The sequence below is a fragment of the Ambystoma mexicanum genome, chromosome 1q (assembly GCF_040938575.1).
Source record: "Ambystoma mexicanum isolate Mex_15411 chromosome 1q, UKY_AmexF1_1, whole genome shotgun sequence".
NCBI lineage: Eukaryota > Metazoa > Chordata > Amphibia > Caudata > Ambystomatidae > Ambystoma > Ambystoma mexicanum.
The window spans coordinates 319,735,988-319,759,761 of NC_090922.1; the positions used below are offsets into that span (position 1 = coordinate 319,735,988).

Sequence of the window (23,774 nt, forward strand, 5' to 3'; positions counted from 1 at the left end):
GTTAAATGAGACAAAGCAGAACTAATGGCTATGCTCTTGTGTCCAGTGGGCTCGGAGGACTAAAGGGCCGTACATTTATCAAGTCCTTATTAAGCGTTGTTTTGGCAGCTGTATGCATGGACGGCTTGCCTGCAAGAGCAGCAGTGAGGGACGGTGGGAGCAGCTGATATCTGCATTCACCGACATTCACCCGTCAAGTGGTGACGCCATTTGGATGGCGAGGGAGTCGGCGATCTTTGTTGCCGGCGTCCGGATGCCTGTTGGTGATAGGATTACTGGGTTAGAAGGGGGTCGTATCCACGTCCTCTGCTGTAAATGGAGCAGGACTTGTTGCGTCGCTGCGTTGTTGGAGTAAGGGACCCTATGGGATAGGTGCGGCGTGCAGTATGTTTCCAGGGATCCATAGAGAAGAGTTCGGATGTGCCTGGCTGATGCCCGATGGATGCAGCATTGATACTACTCACCAGGGTAGTTCAGAGAACAGTGGTGGCCCAAACCCCCAAAATCCTCCAGAGGTTCATTGGACAGTCTGCGGGACATGAATCACGTGAGGTACTGCGTGCAGATACTCAGAAATGTCCGTCTGTGTAAAGGCAGTGCAGACTGCGTGATTGAAGCAAAAGCAGTGGGTCCTCAGTGAGGGACGGTTTATCAATACGGCAGCGAGACGTACCGTATTGAGAGCAGGACAATGGTGCTAATATGGCAGCCCGGATCTGCGTGACATTTCCGCGGCGGAAAAATCAGCGATGGAAATCTTTGCATGGGAAATGTATGCACTACAAATGTTCGTACATTTCCCATGCGAACATCCAATACAAAACCATACATACATACACCCCACCAACAACACACCCCGACCCACACCCCCACCACCCTACTTACCTTTCCTTCCTTCACACTGAATCCCTGCAGCGCCAGCTGCCTTTCACTTCTGTGATCGGGAACCAGCGCCGCAGGGTCTTTCTTTTTTTGGGCAGCTGCACAGGGGTTTCCCCTGCAACCCCTGCTCACTATACTGTGCATTCTGGTGAGCGGGGTGTTGCAGGGGGACACCCCGCAGCCCCCCACAGACTTTTAAAACACATTTCTTTAACCAACCTCGCCAAAACACCTAAATACACACCACGAAAAGTTCAAACTTTCGGTAGTTAGAACTTTCCTGCTGTGTGTTTTAGGTCTTCTGGTGAGGTCGGTCATTTTTATTCTGAAATCCTATTCCGGCAGACCCAGCAGAACCTGCATCGCCGGTTGCAATGTTTAACAGTCTTGCAGACATAGCACGCAGTAGATATATGGACAAGTTGAGGAGAACTTTTCCTCCCATATCATTTTGGTGTTTTGATAAGCCCAGCCCCAGCCATGTAAAACTGTATGTGTTGGGTTACAGTGGCACATGTACTTCAAGAGCATGTTTGGATGAAGGTGCATAGATTTATAGAAGTTAGGGATATTGTAGACTTAACAGTTACACTGATAGGGCAAGAGGTGAGTGGGACTGAACGCAGAGTGGTTAGTGCGAGTGCGTTAGGTTAACACTTTAGGACATTTTAGCTTTTATGTTTGCTGCCCGCAACATGGACTTTTAGGTACTGGCGCAGCATGGACCTTTAAGTTGTGGGTGAAACATAGACTGTCAGGTTTCAAGTCCCAGAGTGTCTGCTATGGTAATACTAATATAAGCAGGTGCAGTGGAAAATTTTAGATTTTAGGTGAAAATGCTCAGAGGGACCAACGTGTTTTGAGAATTTGCAGGTTATAGCTGTTCACAGCTATGGACCTTTAGGACACAATTCTTATCTCGTTAAAAGTAGGTTATGGAGACCGTTTTGAGTAAAAATGTGTCAGCGGAAAGTATGGGTGTTTGACCTGTTTAAGGCGGTTCAGATCAACAGACGTTTCCGTTGGGGACGGTTAGGGCGATGTCAAAATGTTATAAAGTGACATTGTTAAAGCATAGTAGAGTATGGTAAGGGTATTTGAATGAGGTATGGTCTGTGGTGACACGGCGCCAACACAATTGTGTGTATAGAGATGGTGTGGGATCTCTCCTTCGTGTGAGGTTTGGTCAATGGGTATTGTGTATGCATGCAGCGATAAAGTGAAGTGAGGAATGGGTATTTTGTAGACATGCAGAGTTAAAGCGAGGTGAGGAATGAGTCAAATGAGTTGTGAAAAAAGGGGGGGCGCCTTCCCATTCACGTGACTAAGAACTAGAGTATGGGTAAATAGGGGGAGGGCGCTTCCGTAAGAATGAGTGGCTGCTGTTGGAGGCACAGTCGCATCTCTCACAAAAAAGATGCATTGTAGGAGTGTTTCCTTTTGTGGATTTGTGTGTGTGGAGAAGGGAGATGTGTTAGATCGTAGTTGGTGTGAATGCAGGTGCTACGGAATGCATGAGAAAATTTTGGTGTGTCAGAGAATGATTGGTTCCGAGTGTAGGAATGCCTGTCGTGAAGGTTCCAGAGGATGTCAGTTGGAGAGGCCCAACCTGGGCGATGGGACCCAGTGGTTAAGGTTGATCATCCTAGTCTAACTGGAATAAAGCTTACCTATGGAACCTGACATATGTGTCCAAGGAATTTACTGTTTTACACTATCCCATATCAAATCACCAACAACACTCGGAGACAAATAAACGTCAGTTAACAAAAAGATTCATTGCAACCAAGTCAACACCAGATTGATATCAAAGCACAGCACAGAGATACAAGGTCTCCTCAGCGAAGGTGGAACGGACATCCTATTCCTCACCAAAACCCGCCAATGGAAGAGTTAAAAGGTAGCACTTTCATTAAATATCTAAAATTGTGCTTCACTCCTCCGCCTAGCAGTGGACCACCAAACCAGTTGTTCATTCCTACTAGTTTAGAGACGACCCACATTAAGTCCACCTTTCACAGATGCATTTGTAGACTCCATAACCAACCTTGCCTTCAACATATGGTTTGAAGAAGAAAACAACTCGGCTAAATCACTAACTCACAACTATCAACAATGCATATACAACAATTAGTGACGGGAGCGAGCCACTCGGCTGCGCACACCCTAAACGTAATTTTCTGGAAATGAAATTCACATTGTCTGGAATCGCCACCTTATAATACCTTTTGTGATCCACCCTACAACACGAATACAAACCACACCACCTAAACACTTTCAATTCAGAAAAGGAACTGAAAATCCATCAACACCATATATCTTATCAGACTGGAATCCACAAAACCACCCAACTCGGACTTAGACACACTCCACACAGGGAAGAACAGACAATCCAAAAATGGATCACGGAAACCCTAGATGCTGTTGGTCTGTAGAAAACAAACAGTAAACTGGAACCAGTGTGGAGGAAAAACTACAACCAACGGGACAAACTTGCATAGCAGAAATAGATACAGCTATATGAAACCAAAACCCACAAAGCAAAAAACTATACTAAGCTGAACGCATCGAAAAAGCAAATACACAGCAAGATGCTCTGCTTTGTCAATGAGCTAAGAAACCAGACAACCTTTAACAACAAACCCACTCACTCCCAGAAACTGACGTCCTCGCAAACCACTTTAAAAAACAAAATCCTAAACATCCAGCAAGTCATCAACATTATGCCCAATGACACAAATAACAAATCCAGAAATAACCATAAGACTAAACAACTTCACAGCAATTGCGACAGAAAAATTCACTGACCTACTGAATCAAAGCAACAAATCAGGGTCGCCAGTAGAGCCCTGCCCAATCTACAAGATCATCCTCACCCATGAAATGCCACAGAACACTCCAGAACGTCATGAGCAATTCACTGGCCACAGGAACTGTACTGAAAGGTTTCAAAGCGGTAAAAATTAAACCACGCCTAAAAGACGCCTCGAGAAAAACAGAAGGCTTAGCCAATTACCAGCCTATGTCAAACATCCCGTAACTAAGAAACCTTGATATACCAACAAATCGGGCAACATATAGAAAGCAACCAGATACTAGACTAAGTGTTTCAAACCCATGAAAAGAACATAATTAGCACTACTATCCATCTGGGTCGACCTTAAAAACTAAGGCAGACTCCCACATTACCTCAGCACTGATACTACTAGACCTTTCAGCAGCGTCGACACACAACCACGAAACCCTCATCAAAAGACAAGAAATAAGGAACACAGATTTACAATGGATAAAATCTGTTATAATGGAAAGAACGCAAAAAACTGGTTAAACACCCTTCAGCTCAGCTCAACTCAGCACCACACACACACACACACACACACTGACACGTGGGGGACAAGGCTCATCCCTCTTGCCACAGCTACATGACCACACTCAAACTCATTAAAAGATATGGACTCACTTGCAACAACTATGCAGGCGACACAAATCTATAAAATCAACACCACTGGAGAACTAGAACAAACTCTTACCAACTGTCTGCCATAAATAAACGGATGGATGAGAACCAACAGCATTCAACTAAATCCGGACAAAACCAGATGATGGTCATGCCCAACAACCCATTAAATCAACTTCACATTTCATGGCCTAAAGAAATGGGAAGCTAACCAGAACCCTCCATAGTAGTTAAAACTCTCAGATAATATCAATGGACAACAACCTTAGACGAGAGCCACAAGTCAATGATGTAGCAAATAAATGCATCTTCCATTTATGCATAATCAAACTTTTACTACCCTTCCTCAAGTACCGCACCAAAAAACTACAATGGATAGCACATCACCTCAGCAATGAGACCCCTACACTGGCTATCAATGATAAAAGGGATTTACTTCAAAACACTTTGCATAACCACAGAGCAATCCACAGCCAAGGAGCGTAAAGTATGCAGGAAAAGAATTTCCATCCACAGAACAAAAAACCCTGAGACCGCACTCGCTTTGAACCAAAGGAATTTTGATTTGGTTGATCAGCCTGCTGTTGCATCTCGGCACAATTCTGAAACTCACTCCCCACGGAACTAAGAACGAAAACACCTACAATTCAGAAAGCTACTAAAAACCTAAACCACCTCAACAGGAAGTACTACTGAAGAGAAACAACCAACTTCGATGCAAGGAGAGACACCACAAACCATGGTCCACCAAAACGGACTCAACCGGGCAGTCTCAGCGAAAAGAAAGCATAATATTGCCTAAACAATGTAGCCTACAAGCACACAAAGATATTTCAATATTAACTGTACTAAAATGTTCCATTTTACTACAAACACGCTGCTCAACCACCAAATACAACATAAATTCCTGTACCACAGCACCAACTTGAAATCACAAAGCAAACTGCACACACCCCTCCGACATCCCATTCAATCATAACACTAACTTCTCCAGCACTACACCACAGACACAAAAACCAATCCTATACAAACTCACACCAAAACAACAAATCCATGCCACTTTGAATCAAATGCAACACAGAGACCATTTCTTCCAAACTGAAGCTACCAATAGCTCATCAAAAGCTCTCTTGCACTCTTCCCTCTCTGTCCCACAAACCAACCCTCCTTCCTTTTCTGAGCCACCCGGAGACCATGCAAATAGTAGTGGTGCACAGTATAAATCCCAATAACATACTGTGACAAGGCCATACATTGGCCTTATCAAGAAGGGATAAGAGCCCTCTCTAAGGAGTCAGGAATGAAACTCTGACACAAGAGGTTCATAGTTTTCGTCAAAGTATTTTATTAAAATAAAAGGGCTTGGGAAAATGCCCCTCTGTCCCTGCACTAGAGGAGTTTCCCTACATAAAACCAGAACTAAGGATCTGTTCGAGGTCAGAATGTCCAGAGCAAAATGCCCCGTGTCCAAATTTATATTCTGACCCTCACATACTAAAAAGAAATTCCAAAGTGGAATGGGAAAATGTCTAAAAAGAAAATGTGCAACTCCAACACAAAATGTTCCAAATGATAGAGTTTCTTGCTCCATAGGGCGATTCCCCTTCCCCAAGATTTCTCTTTACTTTGGTTTCCGTTCAGGATGATCAGTCTCTTGAGCATCAACACGGCTGTTGCACAAAACAACTTGACCCTTGGAATTTGCTGTGTTAGGATATCTGGTGTACTCTCCTGACAGGTTTCTGTTCACCTTTACTATATTCCCTCTGCCTTTTCCTGATGTGCTCTGATCAGAATTTCTCGAGTTAATTTCAGTTTACATTTTTATTCATCTTCTTGCCCCATATGTTTTTCTGTCAGGGCTTTCTCATAAAGATACATATACACTTAAGATCCACCTGGTATACTCTGCTGCCAGGGCTTTCTTACTTAAGGATTTCTTTATACTTTCAAACTGCTTGGTATGCTCTCCTGACAGGGCTTTCTGATGTGGACATTTCCAATACTGATAGTTTCTTATATTAACTTTTTCTGGTATCGTATCTGCCTGCTATACTACCCTGACAGGACTTTTCACGTGTGTATTGCATACAACCGTGGGAATGTAAGTCTTTTGTTCCGATTACTTTTCCCCTTTTATAACAATGTTCACTTGCACATACTTTATTATTATTATGATGATAGGATTTATTGTGCGTGGACATACCTTCGATAAGCAACATAGCGTTTTACAGAGATATACAACAGTACAGATGCATAACAGAGTGCTTTTCAGAGGTAACAGAACAGATATGCAACTGGGGTAGGATCGAGAGAGACACAGAGGAGGCGTACAGCTGTACTGGGTGGCGCGGAGGAGTGGGGTGGGCGGTGTCTAGCTAGTCAAGCGGCATGAGTGGCGACGTGATGGCCTAGGTGTAGAGGAGGAGAGATTCCTTGAAGAGGTGGGTCTTGAGCTCTTTTCTGAATTATAGGAGTTTGCGGGTGAGTCTGATGCTGACAGGGAGGAGGCTCCATACACTTGGGGCGTAGGCAGAGAAGGCTCGTTTTCTGGTCTTTTCCTTTTTGCAGTGGCGGATTTCAACTCTGCATGTGTCCTGGCTTCTGGTGGTGCACTGTCCACCTGATGAGCCGAGTTTCTCTGCGAGGTAGCTGGGTGACTGGAGAGCGACTGCCTTATAGACGAAGCAGCAAGACTTGAAGGTGATTCGTTTGTGCAGTTTGATTAGGGCTGAGGTGATGTGGTTGTATCTGCATAGGCCCTTGAAACGTGCAGCCGCATGTAGGTCACTTCTCAGGGGCACAAGGAAGGACGACAGGAGTCCTGCGAGGAGTGCACTGCCCCCATTCATGTGGGATAGGACCAGTGCTTGAATGGTGGATCTAAAGATGTCCAGAGGGAGGAAGGGCTGGACTTTCCGCAGGAGGGAGAGCAGATACCAAGCTGTCTGAGTTTTCTTAGCTATGTGTGTCTTGTAGAGGTGTTTGTTGGTGTGGAACCTGAGGGACATTGGGCAGGAGGTGAGCTCAAGTATGAAGCCCTCAGAGTTCATGGTCGATAGCCAGGTCTGAATCTCTGGGTGTTCTGTGTTGTTGGTAAGGAGTAGGAATTCAGCCTTGGAGGGGTTGAGCTGATGTGAATGTTGTGTGTGGCTAGGAGGGCTCCCAGTGGTACTCTTTCAGAGGTTGTTTTGTGAATTAACAGTGTGTGGCATGTCTGCCGATACGCTCTGGTGTCCCTGCTTCCCTTCTGTGTACTCACCAGTTCTTCCTGCCATATTTCGTCTCTCTCGTGGTAAGCCGACAGCAAGGGTTCGGCGTCCTGCTCGTCACTCCAGTAAGGTGGAAGCGACCTCCCAACATCTGCAAACACCCAGGCGTCTTCTCCTGGCTTCTGGTGTCCCTGCAGCGTGTTCTTGTTCACTGTGCGCTTCCCTTCGCCTTCTTGATAGGCCGGTCGGCTCCAAGGAAAACCTTCTAGTCCCTCGGTAGCTTCCAAGAGATGCAGTCTTCTCCCATCAGCAGCTCTACTTGGTCAGCTGCTTCAGCTGTTTCAATTTCCCAACTGTAGGTAAGCGCTCGAAACTAGGGCGTGGCTTGTGCTGTTGGGTTTGGGTGATCTGCATTACTTGATGCCTCTTCCCAGTATTCTCGTGCTTATGGTACTGGAAGTCCATTCTTTTCGGCTTGCATATGAAGTTTGGCCAAACCTTCTTAGTGGTTTTCAAAGGCAAGTCGGTTTTTGATAGTTTGTATACAGATCTGGTGAAAGGGACTTCAACACTCTTCCTGGATCGATGAGGGGAGGTGTAAAAATATGCCATTAAGGCATTAGGTATAGAGGGGGATATCCTCAGAAGAAAAAGGGGCATACCAAGTCTCATCCGATGATGCCATGACACTTCCCCTGAGGCTGTGTCCTCCCCCATGTGATCCTCCCTCATGTAGCCACTTCATGTTCAGGATCGGGTAGCGGCTGCCGTCCCCTGGCCACACGAGGGGAGGTCATTGCCGGGAAAGGAGGGATGACATCATCTGATTCATCACACACCCCTTTGCACGACGTTCAAGGAACAGGGAGAAATCTAGCTCTAGTGGTAACCCTAAGGAAGACGTGGGCAGTTGAGAGGGCCCAAATTCTTGTTTTGTCCCCTGGTGCCAGTATGTTCTTATGCAGTACAAACTCTTCAACCTTGCATCAACCCGGTATGGTACTTGCCATTGTCTCTCTTTTTTCTAGAGACCACACATTTTGTCGAGGAGGCAAGCAAAATAACCCAGAAGAAACCAGAAGAAGTGCTCCACGTCCTGAGCTGGGAAGGTGAGAATCTTCAGACTGCCAGAGAAGGAGACACATAGAAAGTCAGCATCCTCGTGGACATATAGCACCGGCTTCAATGGCGTGCCGTTGGAAAGGAGAGAGAAGACGGATAAAGCATGTAGCTGCAGCCAAGAGACAATCATTGCGGGTCCGCCGGAGGGCTCCAACATACCCATGCAACAAGACCAAACCCCACTAGACCACCAAAGACAAAAGGTGGGAGGGAGATGTATCCACCCTCCCCTAGGCTTCCTAACTAAGGGATAAGGAACATCAAGCTCTGTGATATGAATACAAACACTTTCCGCGCTGAGCCGCCATGGCCGCTACGCAGCAATCCAGCACAAGGTAATTGGGCGGGGCTTAACCCACAACTTACGGTTTTGCAATGCACATACATACCGAAAGGTGGGTAAAACAGTCAAATTGGCCAGGAAAGAGACCAGGGAGGAGGGGAAATTTAAGGGAGGACCAGGAAGCAGGAGATGCGAGTTATTCAGGTAAGGTCAGAGGAGGAGGATAGCCATGAGACCAGCAGGAAGGTGGAATGAGTGAAAGACTGTAGAAGCGATTTGCGGAGCAGTGGAGGTATTGGCTAAAGAGTGGAAGAGCTACTGTAGTGAGAGTGTGTGTATGAAGTATAGTGTAAGGAGTGGCTGTTAAGCAAATGATACAGAGTGAAAGGAGGATGTTTGAATAGTTTGGCGGACGTGGGGAGTAGTGTGGAAGAGTGGAGTCACAATGTGGAGAAGGTGAATAATAGTGTGGAGGAGAGATTAGTAGCAAAGAAGAGGAGGTAGTAGTCGTGGGAGGAAGAGTAACATTAAAGTGTGGAGGCAAGGCCTACGAGGAGTACATTAAAGGGGCAGAAGAAGGGTGGGAGTAAAAAGGAGGAGGGACATAGCATTGAGAGTACAAAGGAAAAGGAGTGTGGGTGCGGTAGTAAGAGCCTGAATCAAAACAGCGTAATTGCAAGTCACCATCCTAGCTTCCATTAGAACTCCAACCTTTGGATTGAGCAGGGACAGCTAGGAAGTCCGTGAGGAAGCCTTGTAGAGAAAATGCCTGTTGGCCTTTAAGTCCTCAGCACCAGGACAGAACAGTCTGTGGTACCTCAGTTAAGGTGGAGGGTCAATACAATATGAGAGAGAGGAGCAGCCCTAGGGACCAGAAAGACATCAATAAAAACCCTTAAGCCATCTCAAGGGCTTGGAGTGATTCTGTTGTTGTTGTTGTTGTTTATTTATTTAGTATAGCGCGCAAAACCCAGGGGTAACAGGGCGCAACAGAGGTCAGGAAGATAGGATTGCATAAAAACTTGGTTACAGAATAAGATAGGCATGAGAAAAAGAGCATTGCATTTACAGTTACATTGTGTGGGATGTGCATATATACATATAATTGAGCGAAAGCTTACAGGTTTACATATTAATACTGTGCATAGGGGCAGTTCGGTTGCATTTACATATTTACAAATTTAAGGCTGTACATGGTAGTCAGGTTATAGCACTGGCATGATCAGATTAGATGGCAGGGTTAGTCGTGAGGATCATTGGCCCGCAGCCAAGTGAGGGTGTTTCGCCTGAAGCTAAAGTAGGATTGGTCAGTCCTAATGTGGAGTGGGAGGGCGTTCCAGTGTTGGGCTGCCAGGACAGGGAAGCTGCTGCCGCCGGTTTTCTTTTGTCTGAAATTGGGTACTTGCAGGCAGTAGGAATTGATCGATCTGGTGGGGCGGGAGGACGTTTTTTTCTTTATTCTGGATGCGAGATAGGGGGGGGCTGTGTTGTTTAAGCATTTGTGGGTGAGTGATGCCGTTTTGAGGGAGATGCGGTCATGGATTTTAAGCCATTTGTGTTCTCTTCTTTTGTTGGAGATGTGTTCCTTAGAGGGTAGGTTGAGGGCTGTTCTGAGAGCGTTGTTTTGTAGTGTCTGTAGTTTGTTGGTTATGCATTTGTTGGCTCCTAGGTACATGGCGTTGCAATAGTCCAGTCTGGATAGTATTAGGGCGTTGGCTATGATGATGCAGCTAGCTTGGGTGAGGAAGGCTCTACTTGCCCTAATTAGCTTACATGTGTAGGCGGTGGAGGATGCTAGTGAGTTGACTTGTTTTTTTAGTGACATGGTTGCATCAAGGTGAAAGCCTAGTGTTTTCACTGTTTTGGCCACTGTGATGGTATTGCCATCAATGTTGAAGGCCTTGTAGTTAGAACTGAGTTTTTTGAGATTGGTATTGGATCCGAGGAGCAGGATTTCGGTTTTCTCATCATTTAGACATTCTTTTGTCATCTGTGACAATTCCCTGCATGGCAAGGTTGTTTTCTTAAACCATGACCATATAATTGCAAAGGTTGATTCCAGCTGACACTGCTTTGTAGAGAAAACTAGATAAACCGGAATACATCTCTTAATAAGACCACAGCTGCACAACGGGATGTGCGCTACACCACACAGTGCCGGGAAAATAGAAAGAGTTCAAGCTCTTCTTTAAGCCCTCATAATAAGCGGGAAACTGAAAGTGCACTTGTTAGGGATGACCTAATGAGTGCTTAAGTCTACGCCCCTCTCAATGGTTTCAATGCATTCCAAAGTGTAGAACTACTTCTGGGATTTGGGAGATGCCATATTCGGGTTGGATTTATTAGGGGAAACCTTTCGGGTCAATGTAGGTTATTGGCTTTGCTGCTATGAAAGACATTTACCAATTTAATCTCAGTAATTATTTGCATCGTGTGAATGGATTTTTCCACTAAAACCCACATGCTCACTGTTGCCAACTTAAAATTTGTGGCTGGTTTGCGACAGACATATGTCGCCCACAGCTCGTACTCTCGTGCACTAGCTTTCTCAAAACATCAGAACTTGTTCTTAAAAAGCTTAAAAAGGAATCGTACCATAATGTTGCCATGATTGTGGCTACATTACTAAAACTGTGCCCGAGTGCGGTATGAAAATTTCAACCCCCCAATTACTGCGCCCAAGTAGAGCAGGGTTTATGGGGGTGTCCCCCGCTCTCCCTGGGCACAGTAACTGGGGTCGGTGCTGTCCCCCACTAAGCATTACAGTGAGCAGGGGATAAGATTAAAAAAAAAAGAAAAAAAAAAAAAAAAAAAGGGACCCTGCAGCCTCAGCACCACCCCACGTAAGTGGGAGGAGCTGACGCTGCTGGGGTACGAGGAGGTCAACGGCGCACACAGGAGTGCACTGCAGTGACGGTAAGTGGGAGGTGTGGTTTTCGGGATTGCGGGCTGGGGCAGGCGGGCAGAAGTGATCTATGTGATCATTGCGCTGCGCCGTGATTGGCGTTGACATTTCGTCTGCGCAGTTACAGGCGGCACAGTGCTCACAGAGATCCCTTAAAAAGACATGTGAATAATATATATTTTGACTGGACTCATTAAGAGGGTGTATTTTTTTTAAGCTCTACCAAATCTCTTGAAGCAATTAATAACACACTACCACATGATGCAATCAACAAACTGTTCTTTGTTTCCTGTGGTCACCTGTGACAAGGGAGGTCTCCATCACTTGCAATGCATGTTTTACATTTCTGCGCCTAATTCATGTATGTAAACGTAAAGCGAGAATGGTGAACATAACAGTCCCATTTCTTGCGCTGCAATGCAGCAAGAATGTGAGACAATCCCTGTCTGTACTGTCCTTTCATCTGTGCATGGCCTGCACTAGTGTGGGCCAGTCAGACCAGCCAGAGCTTCAGAGGTACTGCATCCAAGAGCACATCCCTTTGCGAATAAGGGATGCATTTATCACTTAGAGGATTGCAACACATATGCAGATTTTTCATGCGCCCTGAACCTGCAAGTGCAAAGGCATTTGCGGACGTAGTTCCACTTTTGTGAATCTGTCCCAAAGCAAACAGTTTACTTTTCCCACTTAAGTTAAGTGCCCACTGGAAATACTCTAATTCTAACATTCTTTCCTGAATTTGCCCATTAGTTTCGTCATTTAGCAAACTTTAATGAGCACTACATTTTGGTTCATCAATTTTTTTTAAAAACAAATTTAGTAGCACCTGAAAAAAATCATGACTAAATAATTTAAAGCACTGTTCGAAACACATTGATTTGCAATATCAAAAATATCCTGCAAAGCTGGGCACCAAAACGGCTGCTCTCAACAGAACCCTATTGTACCCATTTTACTCAACTGTTTCTGATCAATGTATGTATGTACTATGATTTATGCTAAAGTACAATATATAATAAAATGCAGATTTTGAAAAGTAGCCGTAACATACCTTTAGTCCTTTATTTGGGGAAGCATAAATGGGAATAGTAGACAGAGTTAAGTCAGTCTGCTCCAGAACATGATTTGAGGATTTCTTCTCACTATAGGATAGATTCGCAACAACATTTTCTGTCGCAATATCCTCATCGGACAAATCTGGAGATGGTGAACGGTTGTTACAGGGACTAGGAGTCCTCCAGCTGTGCCTGAAACGAAAGGTACTTCCCTTTATAAAGATGGCAAATGCAATGAAACATTTGATTACGTATTCGAAAAACTATTTTTGTTAAAGTAAAAGTACGGTTGAAGGTGAGATTGTATAGGATTTAAAACAGCAGCGACAAACCCACCAATTTGTTTTGGAGGAGGACTCGCACAGATCTTTTTATTGACAGACTTCGGAAACAAATACTGGAGACAGCAAACAAACAAGAGACCGAGTATGACAGGCATAGGATTCTCCTGTACCCAGACTCAGCCCTGGGACAATTAATATAAGAAAGTCTAAACGTGGTCAAAAAGAGGTTTATAAACAGAGGGAGCAAAGGTGACCTGATGGAGCCAGCCAATTTAAGGATGAAACATGAAGAGGTATATTTTCAGGGACTTCATAAATTACTGACATAACTGGAGAGCAGGAGAAATAGGGTATTAGTGGTCAAGCTCTATAGTTCATGCATGGATAGCTTTCCATTGCGGACATGCTTAAATTGTTGGAGTATTCTGAATCAGCTCATGGTGGTGATAAGTGGAAGATCTTAGCGTAAAAGCAGCATCTGGGGAATGCTATTAATATTTGGAGATGTGCCTGCCATCTTAGGCTCGACCGTCTTTGTGGGTGGGATCAGACTGATATGCAAATGGTAATTCTCCTTGACTAAGGTAAACAGAGCTGAAATGAGATTGAAGTTCTCCAGAGTGGACTACAGTCCTCGGAACAAATAATTGTAGCCTTTTTTCATTCCCAGTGGTAGAGTGTGTCTCAAATGGTTGGGTAAGTTTGACAGAGTAAATGGAATTGTTTATCAAAAAGATTGACAATGTTGCCCAATTGTCTTTTTAATGTAAACATACAAAGGGAATAATGCAAGATCGCTCAAGTGTTTAATGTCATATTTTTACCAACAAATTGATCACTGTGAGAAATCTGGTGGCCAGGACACGGCCATCGCAATTGGATCCAGTTCCTGGTGGTGGACCAGTGTGGAAGGATCACCTGGATGAGGGGCCTCAGGGAGTGGAGGTGGGACACCAACGGGCGAGATGTGGTATCCCGGTTCTTAGAATACCTTTTCCCCATCCTACCACGTAGGATACTCAGACACTCTACCCCCCTTTTTCCGACATGAACTCTTTCTTACACCACAAAAGACAACGGACTAATACGAGAGCCGTTTACCTGACATGTCCCAACACAAGGGTCAGGCAAAGTCAGGCAATTGACCAGAACCATACACACCCAACGGCCTTTTCCCTTCCCTACAAGGATAACAGGTGGAGCACAAGAGCACACTACGAGCAAGGCAAAAAGCACAACGAGACAGCCATCCCAGGGGGCAGTTCTCGAGGAAGAGAAAAGTGGTGAGAACCGAAGGGCCGACAAGGAGAGAAGCGACCCTGCCCTTTTTGGCCCAGACCCACAAAGCCTCTGTGAAAGGAATCCTAAGACTGAATAGCCAGCGTGTGTTGCAGCAGATGTAAATGGTACACGGAGCCCTCCTACACTGATGATCAGGGCAGGGAGAGACGCTTGCTTCCATGGTACCATCCTTGACTCCAGAGACAAGAAAAGCCAAGCAGTTCATCACAGCCGGTGAGTCGAATGGAGGACCGATAAGAAACCGAACTGTGTTGAACAAAAGTTGCGAATGGCAAATTAAGGGGAAAGCCAGCTGCAGAGGGGTCCAGCACCACATGGGTGTTCACTCAATAGTCTTTGGTTGATTCCCCTATTGTTGAAACTACTGATACCAGAAGGTCCTAGGAGAGCCGCAACGAAAAGGTCAAAGTGGTCAGCTAAGGGAGATGAATCCTGCATAGTGAGAAAGGAGAAGGAACTGTGTGTTTTTGGCAAGAGTGACCCCAACGGAGGGGTGCCAACAGAACGGGGCGAAGCATGATGCCCCAATGAACATTGTGGTGACAAGAGTGAACCAGCTGGGGAGTGCAGTGGGGGGGGATGTCCACAGTGGATTGTTTAAAAAGACATTAAGATTTGTGAATGCAAAAGGGGAAATGTTGTGAATAAAAGCCAGAGTGAACCAGCCAGGGGGAAGCTGCTATTGAGAGGGATCTGAGCCCAGAAGATGGGATCCAGGGATGAAAAGCCATCAGCCACCGCACATACGGAAAGGAACCTTTTGTTTTGTTATTTTAAACCCATCAGGTCCTCGGGGCAAGAGAATTTTTTGTAGAAAAGAGACTTAACTTCCGAAGATCCCGATACCCGACAACGGAAGTGTAGTCTCGTGCTGGGAAAACTCGAGAGGTCCCACCTTTGTCCCATGCTCAAAATGTGGGGAAGGGAGACCCCCGGCTATAAAATCCCGATTTATCATTTCTGAACACTATCCCACACTCGTTTTTTTAATTTAGTTGTAAGGGTTGGCAATAGTTTTTTTTAGGATAGGCCCTTTTAGTTCACAAGACAACACTAGGACTGTCTTATTATTATTATTTGATGGTCATAGCTTGCTCCCATCTTAGACTTAGGCTAGGTATTTTTCCAACCTACCTATACAGTTTAATATACACCCTTCAAATGTGATGTGTCTGGCTTTACTGTTGCCACCATGAGTTCCTTACATCACCCAATACAGCGCACAATCTCTGCTGGTTTCTGTGCTTTTTACTATAAATTTAAATGTTTTTTAGAACTGGTTATGGTCAAACAAATAAATATCAGTTCATAATACGTCTCTGAATCACCCCTCATGCTTTTTTGCCAACATGGTCCTCACAACCGCTTGTAGGGACTTTTCATGAAAAATAACTGCACATGTGATGCCATCAGTGATGTCATCAATGGTATTTGTGATGTCATCTTTGATGTCATGGGTGTTAGTCCTTGCAGTGCACAATGGTAGCGCGAGTTATGGTAGCTTAACTTTCCATAACGCGAATTTCTGGGTTTTTCCGGTTTTACCTGTAACCATAACTTCCCTGTACCAACGTTTCTCCATTGAATTGCATAAGTTTTTAATAGTGCAACTTAACCATAACGTCCCGTTAGCAGTGTTTTTTGTTAGTGAATCTGATAGGTTTTTAGTAGGGCACTGTAACCAGAACATTGCTTTAGCATAGTGTTTTCTGTGAAGGTGAAAGGTTTCTGGTAGAGCAACTGAACCATAACGTGCCGTTAACAACATTTGTGCATGGAATCCTTGGCTGCCCTGATGACGAACTTGTTCAAAGGGCAAATTGCCATGTATGTATCCATTTGTGCTACCCCTTCCATCCGCTAATAGTGTCTGTGTACCTTAGAAATTGAAGGTGTACATGTTAAAAGTTGGGCAGTGTGTGAGTGGTTTTTCTTTTTCTGTTAACAATGCTTGGTGAGTCTGTGGCGCACAGTATGGCTGCAGGGGAGTAATATGGAGGTTTCCTAGGGAGACCGCACCTGGCTGGCTTATGTGCAATCACAATGCAAGTTTCTGTAGGACTCCAGTACTGGCTGCATCTTCCAATGCACGTTTCAGTGGTTGTGGGAGCGCACGTCTGTCTGTTGCACAGCTATTCACATGCGTAGGGCAACCTGTCTGTGCTGGTAACACCGCCCTTGTCGCCAGGCCGACAGATTCATACGGTAGGCTGCTGCATTTTAAGCATTAATGGTGACTGCGTGGGTTGCTGTGCAGACCTACCTATGTATGGCTGCAGCACGCCTGGCTCTATGAGGCCCACTGGAAAACAAGGAATAGCAACCTCCAATGTACGGTGGGCATGTTAAATGTCGCATTCATTTGACTGATGTGCTGCTTGCTTTTCCATAACCCGTGAAACAGACACACCGTCTCTGCAGTGAACACTGTGACGGAAAGTGTCAAGGGTCGTAGAGTTGGAGTAAACATTTAATTGCAGGTGTAACAGTCTGCAATGAGTCTGCAAAATAGCAAAGCTGGTGCACCTTGCTCACTAACATACAAGTGCATGCAAAGAGAAGAAAACAAACAGCACATTGTTCGAGGCACAAAGAATATTAGTGGTGGTTAGAAAAGTAGTGTAGCCACATGGGTCTCGCTGAATACTTCTCTTCCTGCTCCACATAATGAAGCTGCGTTTCAACTTGCTGTAAGCATGCTTTTATTTCAGAATGTATTCATGTCCGTGAATACTGGTCCTACGGCTAATGGCGTACCATGAAGTGTCTGTACTGCATGTGACGAGAACTGAAATCGAAGCACAAGGCACCAGCGGGAAGGGTACTGCCCTTCCAACAGCGCACTAGGATAATTTCATGTACAGCATTCTACACAGCTGCTCCGGCCACCTACAGAAACAGTCGTGTATGGCAGCAGATCCTTAAAACATCCTTGCACACGATAGGCTGCCTGCAGACCCTTACCTGGCAAAGAGCATTGTATTGTGCATGTACTGTGACATGTGACTCTACAAATGGAAAGTACTTGGAAGTGCTCAGGAAGGGTCGGTCCAGGAGCATGGCAATGACTGATGGCTATTTAAGTGAGGGCCACCCAACATTTCCCTCTCTTTGTGCACTTCCCCTATGTTATCCCTGTAGGTGGTGCCCCTTCCGTACTGGGCCTTGCCTTCCTTTCCTTCCTTCTGTGTGGTGTGTTACAAGATCAAAATAAATGGAAAGCAACTGGAAGAGGAAAGAAGTTCAATAAAAAAAAGCTGCTTTCAGAGTTGGAACGGCACAAATAGACATCTTCACAATGTACCGTGCTTTCTCCATTCCTGGACGAAATGAAAAGTAATGCAGCCACATCTGTGTCTGTGTAATGCGATAAAGTATCCATTAGATCGTAAACATGCGCATGACCTAGGCAAGTGCTTCCTTCATCGCAAACAGTATGGAAACTCCGGTAACATGTTGTGCACTTTTCCCTCCACAATGAAGAACAATATGGTGGCATGATTGTGCGTCACCAAAGTCTTACAAACACAAACCAAAAGCAGTCACTGCATTGCAGGTACTCCATACCAGTTCAAATCCACATAGTAGAATCCAAAATGAGCAACCATTGCACAGTGTGTTCGATTCACTTTCAATCAATGTATTCCGTACTCCCCCAAAAACCATACACTGGCTCCTGAAGCACAGAGCCATAACCCCAACTTCTGCATTTGTATCGACAAATACACATTGTATCACAGTTTGTGCGTAAAAACCACACCCAGAAACCTTATTCAGCAATTCCGTAACGTGCACAGGGCCATTGCTATGGCCGCCATCTGCATAAGGGCCAGATGTGGCACGTGCAAACTTGCATCTATCGCGAGGTCCGCTGACTTATCGTGCTGTGCGCGCGAGAGTGGGGAAAGAAAGGTCAACCAGGGTAGGGGATTTAGTTTGCAGTGGTGGCTCTCATTATAGCAGTTTAATTTTGTAAGCTGTTTCCATAGAAACAATTTCTTTTCTGTTTTTTAGAAGTGTTTTTTTTTGTTATACTTCGCATCACATTCTTACAATAGAGTCTTCAGTGCAGCCTAGATTGGAAAACAAAATGTCAGCCACTGGGCGACAAAGAAATGCCATTTCCATTGAGAAGGTGCACATATCGATAACCAATGTTGTCATCCGAGCAGCACGCAAGAAGTTACATATGCTTCTGTTGATAAGACGCCTTCCGACCTCTGGCTGATGACAACATTAATTTGAATAGTTATATACTGGACTTGGTGGTATACAGGAGAAAAGCACCTTCGCAGTGGGAAAAATGCACTTCACTGCTTTCATCATCTTTTTGAGTTGACGGTACACAAGTGAACAAGCCATGGAACCCAAAAGCAAGGCTTCATAGTGCACGACCGCCACGTGTACACTAGCGCAAGTGGCCACTCGTCGACATTCTACAAGCAAGTGTCCGAAACTACGCACATATACACTGCACTTCAAACCCTCCAATTCCTCCAAATTTAAATTGCCATTAAAGCCTCTTTCCACTGCATACTGGAGCCGATCTAGCACAAAGCGATCACTCACTATGAAAACCGTGCGCCTCGCCATCTCTGCCAGCCTCACTACACAGAGTAATTAAACAAAATATGGCCGCCCTTTCCTGTGACGCACACCCGGACCATCCGATTGGACAATTTCCAGTGTCACATTTCCATTGGCCAGCATGGTGAGAAGCGCAGATTGTGGCACGTGCGCTCTCCATTGTAACACTAGCAGTTGCGTACACACCACACCCAGAAACGTTGTTGCGCTATCCCTCAGCCTCCACAGTCCCATTTCCATGGCCACCGTTCTGAAAATCCCCAGATGAGGCTTTCGTGCTGCGTGTGTGCGTGGGGGAAGAAATGTCAACCAGGGTTAGGTCTTTCGGCTGTAGGGGTAGTTCTGAAAAGAGCCCTTGTGGTTTTTTTTTTAAATTTATTTAATTTTTGTTATCTGCTTCCGCACAAAGAGCTCGTTTTTGGTTTCATAGAGTTGTGAGTTTTCTTTTCGTCCTCAGATTCTTACAGGAACCTTTTCACTGCATCTTGGAGATGAGCAAGCAAAACACCATTACCAACGGACGACAACGAACACCTCCACATTTGCAGAACAAATGATGTCCTCGTTGCAGAAAAACATGCCTCGAGCGCACAGAAAAAATTCATACATGCTTCTGTTATTCAGACACCTTTCAGCCTCCAGCTGGGTACAACAGACAATATAAGTGGTCCATACTCTTACTGGTGGTATGGCGGAGAAAATCACCTGGCTAGTGGGAAAATGCCTCCTCACTGCATTCATCAGCCTCTTGAGTCGACGGAGCAAACGTAAACCAGGCACGTAACCCAAATACAAGCCACCATAATGCATGATGACAACATGCACTGTAACGGAACTGGCCAGCTCTCTACAAAGTGCATGCATATCGGCTAAACTGAGGTCATCGACAGCGAACCACAATGCATCCACAGCTTCCAAAGTGAAATTGCCATTAAAGTGTCTTTCCTGGGCATACTTGTGCAGATCTATCACAAAGGCATCACTCAAAGTGAACACAATACGTTTCTCCATGTCCGCCAGCGTCACTACGCACAGTAATGAATACCAGTATTAACGCCCCTTCCTGTGACCCACACCCTCAGTACCCGATTGGATAATCCCCACAGTGCAATTTCCATTGGCCAGCATGGTAAGAAGCGCAGAATGTGCCATGTGCGCTTCCCAAAGTACTGTGAGGGCCATGCCCCAGTAAACCACAAACAGTCCTTCTTCCCTTTCCACCGTCCTCTTCCCACCACACCCTCATTGGGTATTGTTAATTAGTCACACACGCATCCACCAATGCTATCCAAGACGTCCATATCTAACACTGTCAGTTCTCCACAAGGTGTCCTGTGTACTGTTACAAATTCAGCCTGCAAGTGTGCTGTTATTGGAAAGCACGTCCAGTGGAAAGTTCAGTGAAACATTGCAGAATTTGTGCATGCACATTCATCCACATGAGCACCCATCACCACAAATTAAAGGTATGAAGATTTTTTTGGCAGTTTGTTTACAACTCTGTTATAAGTGCCTCTGCGCATGATATCTGCTACTAAGCGTCCATTATGTTTTTGAAAAGCATAGTGGTTCCCCCACCCCACCATCTCCTACCATGAAGTGGCACTTCAATGGTATCTGCTTGCAACTTTTTCATTTAGCCAGATCATACAGTGTATTCGCGAAACAGGAACTCTCTTTCCTTCCAACAATGCATGAATTGTGTTCGCCACTAACCCATCTCCTACATAAATCGTAAAAATATGGCACCAAAGCCACCACTGAATGTATCTTACCAACCTAAAGGCAGTTCCCAAAAGGTCGGTGTGCGCATGGCTGTGGTTTTTGTACGCTGCACTATTGCCAAAGACTCTTTTTAAATCTGACAGCTTCTACTCTCTGCCCTCAGCAACTCACCCATAAGAGGACTGTGCGACTTGTCCTTGGTCTGAAGGCCAAGGATCATATATCTACTGGAATAAAATGTCTGCAATAGTTTCCAGTCGCCAGGAAAAATGTAATAACCCTGTGCATTATGCACAAGGCCTTCTGGTCACTGGGACCTCAATACCTTCCACTCTCACTTCCTAAATATCTGCTTGCTCGAGCTCTTCCCTCATCCGCCTCCTACTCCCTCAGGGTCAGTTGCTTCTGCACGCAAGCAGTTGGGGGTAGATGTCCTTCTTCTGCTGGGGCCTCTCTGGAACAGGCTGTCTGCCTCTCTGGAACTTACTGAGAACCATCTTGGGGTCTCAAAACCTTTCCATGTGCTTCTTTTTCGCCTCCTCTCCCCTGCTCACTTCCTGCCTAAAACTGATTGTGCACTGGCTTCCTACCCACCCTCTAATCTGTGCCCCAGGCCACCTCCCTCCCAATAGTTCCAACCCTGCACTGGCTTTCTGCCAACCCCTGCACTTGGGGACTTGTTTTCTGTAACCCCATCAGTCCAACCACCACTTGATGTTTACACTTATCCTTGCACTTGCCAACACGGCCGTAGTGGCACTTATTGCTATTTTTTGTTGTTCCCATGTACTCCACTTTGCCCTCCCCTTTCCCATTCATTTGCGCACTCAGTGTCACCTGGCCTAGTGGGATCAATGTCTCTGTGTGGCCTCTGTTCCGCCTCCCTTTCCTCGTCGCGCCTTCACACTCTTGTGTGTAGGCGCGGTACAAATGCCACAGCATACCTTATCATAGCATATAATATGATAGACACACTGCATTCATAACAGGATACCTGCCACGTACCTTGTCAACTTCACAGAATGGTCTTTCCACTGTAATCCATGTACTACAAATGTTGGAAAAGCACTCCCACAAAAGCAGCACGCAATGTATGTTAGCAACGTTAAGCAAGTGCATGCAGTGCATGCATACAAACAGGATGCCTGCCAAATCCCTTGCACACTTTCACCATAGCCTCCTACATTTCTGAGTACAAACAGACCTTCTGCCACAGTGGTTGTGTACACACCACAACCAGCAACCACATTGCACAATGCCTTAGCCTCCACAGTGCCAATGCCATAGCTGCCATCCTGAAAAGAGCCGGATGTGCCACGTCTAATCTTCAAAGTACTGTGGAATCCGCTCAGTTACCGTGCTAGGAACAGGTGGGGGATGGGGTGGAGGGGGGCTTGTAAAACAGGGTGGGGATTGTGTCTTTAGTACTACCTCTGAAAATACTTTGTCGTGTTTTTGTTATGTACGTGCGTGCATACATTTGTTTTTCTGTTTTCTCTCTTTCGCAGACTGTTTGCTTCTCCTCCTGACATTTCTATCGACTGAAGGTCAACGCTTCTCTTACATTTCTACAGGATTCTCTGCAACGCTTCGTGCAGAGCGGCAGACCAAATAGCATTGCCAATGGAGGTTAAAAAAAAGCCATTTCCTTGGAAACACTGGAAATCTTGCTAGTTATTAATGCTTTCATAGGCGGTGCAGAACACCCCAGCACTGCACATAAAGTCACACATGCTTCTGTTTATCCAGCACCTCCTGACCTCTGGCTGTGGACAAATTACACCGGCATGGTCCCATGCTCCTCTTGGTGTTATCGATGAGAAAATCATCTTGACTGTGGGAAATATCAGCCTCACTGCTGTCATCAACTTCTTTTAGGTGAGTGAGCAAACGGGAGCACGACAAGTACCCCAATTGTAGTTCTCCAAAATGCACGACCACCACATCAACAGTACTGACAGAAGCCACACATGTGCAAAGGAGATCCATGCACCCGAAACCCCACTCCTAGACTGTGCCCCAAAAAGCCTCCACTCCTTCCAACTGAAAGTTAGCAGCAAAGCCTCTTTCCATAGAATACATGTGCAGATCTTGCACAAAGTTATCACCCACAATTGGCAATCTGCATCTCGCCATCTCTGCCAGCGTCACTGCATTGAGTTTTGGGTGAAAATGTTACCGCCCCTTCCTGTGAACCACACCCTCCACACCTGATTTGATAATCCCCACAGTTCCATTTGCAAGGCCACCATGCTCAGAAGGGCAAAATGTACCACGTGCCTCTTCCCAGCTACAGAGAGGGGTGCACCCCAGAAAAGCAGACACAGTCCTTCCATTTCCACTATTACATTTGCAACACTCCCTCATTCGGTAGTATCAAATAGGCACACAAGCATGTAGCAATTGTCACGACCCTCGCCCAAAAACCCCTCTGGAAAACCCATTGACCAGGTGGAGTCAGGACTCGGGCCTCTAGAGCCTAGCATCCTCTTCAAAAGCCCTCCTGGGGCCACTCCTGGTGCCTATGGCGCCAGGCTCATACACCATAAAAAACATGTACATTGGAACTACTTTATTGTGGTTGTCAGCCAACATGGAGGCATCCTCATAGCTTGGCTCCTAAGAACCAAGCTATGCGGTCTAGTGTTTTGTGTGTGGTAGCCTAGGGACTACTTAACTTGGACTATTTTGTTGGGGCTATTTAAACCACACCCGAGCAAGACAACACGATTCGCGTTACTTTACAGTTTGCAACGTGACTTTCACCGTGTCCAGCTATACCCACGAACCTCAGAGAAGCAGAACTTGCAAGGAGACAAAAGGAACATTGTTAGCAGCAGCATCTTACCTGCAGTCTTCATCTTTAGCTGCTCGCAGCTCCTGAGAACAGCTTCCTTGAATCTGCACACCTCCCGGACTGAACGACCTGAAAGAGGAAGATAGAGGCAACATTAAAG

General features: G+C 45.6%; 1 protein-coding gene across 2 annotated transcripts in view; it reads right to left on the reverse strand.

The window, feature by feature from the left end:
* Positions 1-23,774, reverse strand: part of CEP89 (centrosomal protein 89) — a 1,655,177-nt gene that overhangs the window by 1,470,263 nt on the left and 161,140 nt on the right. For both annotated transcript variants that reach the window (XM_069639099.1, XM_069639094.1), the window contains exon 4: positions 12,916-13,111. In XM_069639099.1, the coding sequence (XP_069495200.1) occupies positions 12,916-13,111 (196 nt within the window). The remainder of the gene's footprint in view (positions 1-12,915; positions 13,112-23,774) is intronic.